The sequence below is a fragment of the Mobula birostris genome, chromosome 25, assembly GCF_030028105.1.
Source record: "Mobula birostris isolate sMobBir1 chromosome 25, sMobBir1.hap1, whole genome shotgun sequence".
NCBI classification, from domain to species: Eukaryota; Metazoa; Chordata; class Chondrichthyes; order Myliobatiformes; family Myliobatidae; genus Mobula; species Mobula birostris.
Window position 1 is genome coordinate 4222361 of NC_092394.1, and position 7489 is coordinate 4229849.

A 7489-nucleotide genomic window follows, 5' to 3' on the forward strand; every position below is an offset into this window, starting at 1 on the left:
GCGTTTCATAATGTGTGACAAAATGGCTCCAATGCCATGAGGGCACACATCGCACAGATGGGCCAGGTGGATCACAGTGAGTGAGCAGTTTGTCAGATGTTATCTGTCCCTTTGTTTCCTTGAGTGCTCTTTCACATCTTTCTGACCATTCCCACTTTGCTCCTGTCTGGGTCAGTATGTTCAATGGGTGCAGCACTGTAGTAATGTTTGGGAGCAACCAGTGGTAGTAGTTTACAAGGCCCAAGTATGACCTGAGTTGTGACACATTTTCTGGTCTGGGTGCCTGTAGCACTGCTTCAGTCTTCTCTTGTGACTTATGTAAGCCCTGCTTGTCAATGACATGTCCACAATATGAAATTCTATTCTTGAAAAACTCAGTTTGTCCCTCTTTACACGCAGACCATACTCATTCAGCCTGGTAAGCATCTTACCAGGGTTCTGGAGGTGCTGTTCGTCATTTTCACCAGTCACAATGATGTCGTCAAGGTAACATTGTTTTCTGGGGATATCTGAGCATGTTTGGGCCATTGCTTTTGCCAAAATGCTGGAGTTGATGCAAAACCAAAGGCGAGACAATTGTACTGGAACAGTCCCCTGTGAGTGTTGATTGTGAGGATCTTCCTGCCTAACTCCTCAATCTCCATTTACAGATATGTTTGGAACAAGTCAATCTTTGAAAACCTCTCTCTGCCAGCCAAAGATGTGAAAGAAGTCTTCTGTTTGGGGCAGGGGATACTGCACAGTATGCAGCACAGTGTTGATGTTCACCTTGAAATCCCCACATATGAGAGTGGCTCTGGCCTTCTCTTTCTTGATCACCAGGGAAATGGGCATGGCCCAACCACTCCACTCAGCCTTGGAGAGAATGCCAGATGCCTCCAAGCTCTGTGGTTCAGCATCCACTTTAGGACGTAGTGCATAAGCAAATGGACATGCTTTATTGACTCTTGGTGTTGCTGCTTCATTCAGTTCAATTCTGGTCTACGTGCCTTTACTTTTCCAATCCTTTTCTCAAACACCTTCTCATTAGCATTAAGCAGCTGTCACAGTCTCTGGTTAGTTCTCCCATTTGGGTTGCTGTTGCCTGTTGATGATACATTGACTGAGTGCCAGGCTAGTTGGATTTTTCTCAACCATTCACATCCGAGATGTGCTGACCCTCCAGTTTTCAATACATAGAGCTCAAACTGTTGTGTTTTGCCTCCATAAGTCGTATTTACTTTCAGTTTGCCTTTGAGAGACACTTTTTCACCTGTGTAAGTCTTTAGCAGCATTAAGGTATTTTCTAAAGGTAGCCAAGAAAACAGTCTTTTGTACTTGGCCTCTGGAATCATGGACAAAGCTGATGCTGTATCCAGCTCCATTTTCAGTTTTACACTGGACACATCTACTGTAATCCAGATGGTTTTGTGGTCTGCTTCAGTTATACTATGCAGTTCTAGGCAGGACAGTTCACCTTTGTCAGACTCTGCGTTGTCTAATTCTGTTTTACATCCAGTAACTTTATGCATTTGCTTAGTTTTATGTTTGAGATCTTTCACTCGGTTTGCTTTTTGCCTGCCTTGCACACTCTCTCCACGTAACCTTGTCTGTGACTTGTTCTTTGAACCAACAGTTATTTGCATCGTGGGAGGATTTGACACATCGATAACATTTTTGGCTTTTTGCATCATTCAGGGACATTTTGTGCTTTTCACATTCTAATCTCCTTTTCTGTAGTTCTGCATCCTTTGCTGCAGTCTCTAATGATAATGCAATGGTCAATAGCCCTTCTAAGGTTAGGTCTCCTTCTGCCAGTAGCCTCGTTTGAGTGCTTTGACTATGCATGCCACAGACAACCCTAATGCATCAGAAAGTACATCTCTAAAGTCACAGTTCTGGGAAAGTTTACACAGTTCTGCAATGTATTCTGAAAGGCTTTCATCTTTTGACTGGTTTCCTATTGTAAAATCTAAATTTCTCAGCTATTACCAGCAGTTTAGGGCTCAAGTGATCTTGTAAAAGTGTAACAATTTCATTGCTTGCTGGCTTTGCAGGAATTAATATGTACTGCACGTAATCAGGTCAATTAAGCTAAGAAGTGTAGGCATGTGATGTTGGCGCCAGAATGTGTGGCGACATTTGTAGACTGCTCCCAGCTTAGTTGTGTTGGTTGCTTACACCAATGACACATTTCACTGTATGTATCGATGTACGTGATAAATAAATGAATCTACCACATCCTCCTCTAGTTCTGACCAGAACTACACGCAGTAACCCCAGCTGACATCTATTCACGCAGAATTGTAATAAGTGTAGTTTATTTAAATAAAATAAATTATTACAAATACATAAATATGGGTCAAGTATATCAAAAATATGTCAATCTTTGCATTGTTTCACGATGTGCATTGGGGGGTCGGGTGGAGAGGAAGATTGTGCAGGGACGGCTGTGTGGGTTTCAGTCAGTTGATTTTCAGTATTTGGTCTTTAGGAGGAGGAAGTCTCGGATAACCTTGTTCAGGTAGATCTCCAGGTCCCGGAAGATGATGTACCCCTTTAAGTTGCTGATCCAATCACTTTCAGCGCTTGGGGCCAGGAGAGAGTAGTTGACATCGGAGGGATCCAGGACGGTGCCATTCAAGGCTCGGATCTGAAGGCAGAGGGAACAAGGAGATTGAGTTCAAGCTCAGGTTTATTGTGATTCAACCACACACACACACACACACACACACACACACTCACACACACACACTCACACACACACACACTCACACACACACACACTCACACACACACACACACACACTCACACTCACACTCACACACACACATACACTCACACACACACACACATACACTCACACACACACACTCACACACACACACACACACATACACTCACACACACACACTCACACACACACTCACACACACACACACGCACTCACACACACACACACTCACACACACACACACACTCACACACACACACACACACACACATACACACACACACACACACACACACATATACAGGTAAACAAAACATTGCTCCTCTGGGCCAGGGTACAAAACACAGTACATACAGTCACACACAGCACATCTCATTATGATCCATTATTAGCCCAGTCCATGAATGGCGCAACCTGTAGACTGATGGTCAGATATATTGACATTTTACCGCACATGTATATCGTCAAGTGAGGCATAACACACCTACACACACACAATAACTTAGGAAAGTAAGAATTACACATAAATAAACAAAGGAAAGAGCATAAATTCAATATTGTAAGGTACAGAACAGAATAACTGATGACACTTTGAATGTGACGTGGCAGGGAGTTCAGAAGATTAATTGTTTCACATCCCAAGCATTCTTGTTTTTATGCACCAGAGTCTCCTGCCTGAGGGTAGAAAGTCAAGGAGGATGCTGGTTGGACGGGTGCATGGGATGTTGCCCTGAAGCCACATTTCTGCAAGAACAAGCATGCAACAGTTCCTCATCTCACGCTGGGTCCATGCTTCAGGCTGATGTTTCAGGTCCGAGACCCTGCATCAGGGCTGAGAGTGGACGGGGGGGGTGGGGGGATGGTAGACATGGAGAGAGGGGAGGAGGTGGTGGAGAAGGATGCTGAGGTGATTGCTGGACTGAGGATCGGTGTAAGATGACAGGTAGGTTGGTAGGGAAGAGGAGCAGAGGTTAGATGAGTGATAGAGTCACTGAAGGCAGAGCAATACAGCACAGAAACAGTCCCTTCAGCCCATCCGGTTCATGCTGAACTGCTATTCTGCTTCGCCCCTCAACACGCACCTGGACCATCACCCCCTATGCCCCTCCCAACCATGTACCTATCCAAACTTCTCTTAAATGTTGAAATACAACCCACATCCATCACTTCCACTGGCAGCCCGTTCCACACTCTCACCACCCTCTGAGTGAAGAAGTTTTCCCTCATATTCCCCTTAAACTTTTCACCTTTCACCTTTAGCCCATGAACTCTAGTCTTACCCAATGTCAGTGGAAAAAGCTTGCTTGCATTAATCCTATCTATACACTTCATAATTCTGTATAGCTCAATCAAATCTCCCCTCAATCTTCTACGCTCCAGGGAATAAAGTCTTAACTTATTCAACCTTTCCCTATTATTCAGGTCCTTCAGTCCCAGCAAAATCCTTGTAAATTTTCTCTGCACTCTTACAAACTTCTTTACATATTTCCTGCAGGCAGGAGTTGGGAACTGGACAGAATACGCCAAATTAGACAACTTAAACAACTGTCTTAAACAACTTCAAAGTTCAAAGTAAATTTATTATCAAAGTATATATGTGTTACTATATACTACCCTGAGATTCATTTTCTTGTGGGCATAACATAACATCCTAACTCCTTTATGCAATACTTATGAAGGTGAATTTTCTCTATACTCTTTCGATCTCATCGAGATCTTTCTGGGGGAAGACAGAAAGAGGAAAATGAGAAAGCAGCAGATGGAGTGAAGTGAGGTCTGAGGAGGGTGCTGGCGAGCAATGAAATTCTTCTCACAACTGAAGACAAACGAGGTTCCTCACTGTGATCATTCAGTTCCCTGTTCTATCAAAAGTATCAGGAAGGAGTTCGCCTATCAGGGATCAGGAAGGAGTTCGCCTATCAGGAACCAGGAAGGATTTCACCTATCAGGGACAAGGAAGGAGTTCGCCTATCAGGAACCAGGAAGGAGTTCGCCTATCAGGAACCAGGAAGGAGTTCGCCTATCAGGGACCAGAAAGGAGTTCGCCTATCAGGGACCAGGAAGGAATTCACCGATCAGGGATCAGGAAGGAATTCACCGATCAGGGATCAGGAAGGAGTTCGCCTATCAGGGATCAGGACGGAGTTCACCAATCAGGGATCAGGAAGGAGTTCGCCTAGCAGGGTGATCCCAGCATCCCACACTGCCGCCCTTGGCTCGCTCTCTGGCTGGCATCTAGACATTCTCTGCTTGCTTTTGTCTCCAGGGGGTTAGACACTGCGGAGACAATATCCCACCTGTCCAGAACCTCGGAGCTGTGCCTTTGCTTCCTGAGTCAGCCAGCTTTGGAGACAGAGTCCCACTGGATGGTGGTGTTATTGGTAGCTGAGCGCTTTGAAGAGGCGGGGGATCACAGATCGGGTTTCAATTCCCGCTCCCTGTAACGACCTTACACTCTCCCCATGACCGTATGGGTGCCTTCCCACAGACCTGGTTGGGATCGGTAAACTGTGGGCGTGCTCTATCTGTGTCAGAAATGAGCACAATCTGGTACTGTCATGGCCATTGAGATAAATGACGCATTTCGCTATATGTTTCGATGTGCTTGTGACAAGTAAAGCTCCTCTGTAATTAACAGGGACCTGAGGGCAAGATTTTCACACAGAAGGTGGAACGTCGGTGGATCGAACTGCCTGCGAAGGTGGCCGAGACAGGTACCATGGCAACACTGAAAGCACATTTGTAATAGCGATAGATGGGAAAGGTTTTAAAGGATTAAAATGCAGGCAAAAGGGATTAGCAGAGATAGACATCCTGGCTGGCATTGACGCGTTGGGCCGAAGGGCCTGTTTCTATGCCATGTACGAGTCAGCTCTCACCTGAGTTCTGAGCTGGGAAATCAGGTCTCTCAGGTCCAGCGAAACAACCTCCATCAAACGCACCAGGGTTGGGACCGACGGTTTGCTGAGCTCCTGGAGGTGCCTGGAGTCCACGTGGATCCAGAAGGCCTGGAGATCCCGACAGTCCAGCGTCAGGCGCTCCGCGTCCTGCGAAGGGGATTGGAGGTTAGCCAGGGCAGTGCTGGGGAAGGGACGGAGCACCGGGAGAGAGGTTGGAGGAGCGGGGAGAGTGCCGTACCTGCATGTCCAGCCAGTGTGTGTAACTCATCTGGCTGCTTGGGAGGCTGCTCAGGAACAGCGAGTTGTCTTCAAATGATGACGCCCCAAACCTCACCTCCTTCTGCAGCAGAGAAAACCATCATAAAGATTTAAAGATTAGCTTTATTTGTCACATATACACCGAAACATGCAGTGACAACCAACACAGTCTGAGATGTGCTGGGGACAGCCCGCAAGTGTCTCCACGTTTCCAATGTCAATATAGCTGGCCCACAACTCACTAATCCTAACCCGTACGTCTTCGGACTGTGGGAGGAAACTGGAGCACCCGGAGGAAACCCGCGCGGTCACGCGGATTACATACAAACTCCTTCCACGCAGCGGCGGGAACTGAACCCAGGTGACTTGCTCTGGTCTCCCCGCGCTCTTTATGTGCAAGTTTCCGGGTTAATTCCCGGGATGGTGGGACTGTCATATGTCGGAAGATTGGAGCGACTGGGCTTGTATACTCTGGAATTTAGAAGACTAAGAGGGGATCTTATTGAAACATATAAGATTATTAAGGGATTGGACACGCTGCAGGCAGGAAGCATGTTCCCGCTGATGGGTGAGTCCAGAACCAGAGGACACAATTTAAAAATAAGGGGTAGGCCATTTAGAACGGAGTTGAGGAAAAACTTTTTCACCCAGAGAGTGGTGGATATATGGAATGCTCTGCCCAGAAGGCTGTGGAGGCCAAGTCTCTGGATGCTTCCAAGAAAGAGCTGGATAGAGCTCTTAACGATAGCAGAATCAAAGGTTATGGGGATGAGGCAGGAACTGGATACTGATTGTGGATGATCAGCCATGATCACAGTGAATGGCGGTGCTGGCTCGAAGGGCCGAATGGCCTACTCCTGCACCTATTGTCTATTGTCTCACTGATAAGTAGGAGCACAATAGGCCACTCAGCCCGTCAAACCTGTCCCACCACTCGGTAAAACCGTAACCTCAGCTCCTTTGTACCATTCCCTCCACCCTCTGTTCCTGCTCCTACGTTGAGAGACCCCCTCAGAAAAAGCCCATTGGCCCACCCGGACTTACGTATTTGGTGAGGAGTGTCTGCACATCCTGCTGGACTTTCATGGAAAGGGCGGCGCTCTTGCTGAAGGATCTGTGTAGGCCTCCGCGACCCAAGGGAGCAGCGCTGGCCAGAGTTCCCAGTGAGAAGAAAATTAGTGTGAAGGCAGCATTCATTGTGTGGCCTGGAGAGGGGGAGTGGCAGGAGGAGAGAGAGGGTGAGAGAGGTGGAGGGAGAGAAGGAGAGAGGGAGGGAGGGGAAGAGAGGGAGAGTGTTAGGGGGAGGGAGGGAGGGAGAGAGGGGAGGGGGAGAGGGGGAGAAAGAAGAGAGAGAGGGGAGAGAGACAGAGGAAGAGAGACATCAGCAGTTAAGCAACTACAGCAATGGATACTGCAATTCGTACCTTGAACTCAACTGCAACCGCAACCCCAATGCCAACTCTAATGCTCTCACGGTGAAGGAAGTGAGAGTACTATGGGCTGGTCAAAAAAGAGGGAAGAGAGAGAGAGATCAGGAGATTGGGATGGAGTTGTTGCTACGGATTCACAGAGTGCTCACTCAGCCGAGCCAAGGACGAGCTGTCAGTGGCTGCCACC

The 7489-nt window shown here is 47.3% G+C and overlaps 1 protein-coding gene across 1 annotated transcript; it reads right to left on the minus strand.

The window, feature by feature from the left end:
• Positions 1 to 2420: 2420 nt before the first annotated feature.
• LOC140187842 (cardiotrophin-2-like) lies at positions 2421 to 7069 on the minus strand. The gene is made up of 4 exons (XM_072243637.1): positions 6917 to 7069; positions 5853 to 5954; positions 5594 to 5761; positions 2421 to 2632 (listed from the first exon to the last, which is right to left on the minus strand). Exons 1-4 carry the CDS (start codon positions 7067 to 7069, stop codon positions 2456 to 2458), a joined length of 600 nt encoding a protein of 199 aa, XP_072099738.1. The 3' UTR covers positions 2421 to 2455.
• Positions 7070 to 7489: the final 420 nt, after the last annotated feature.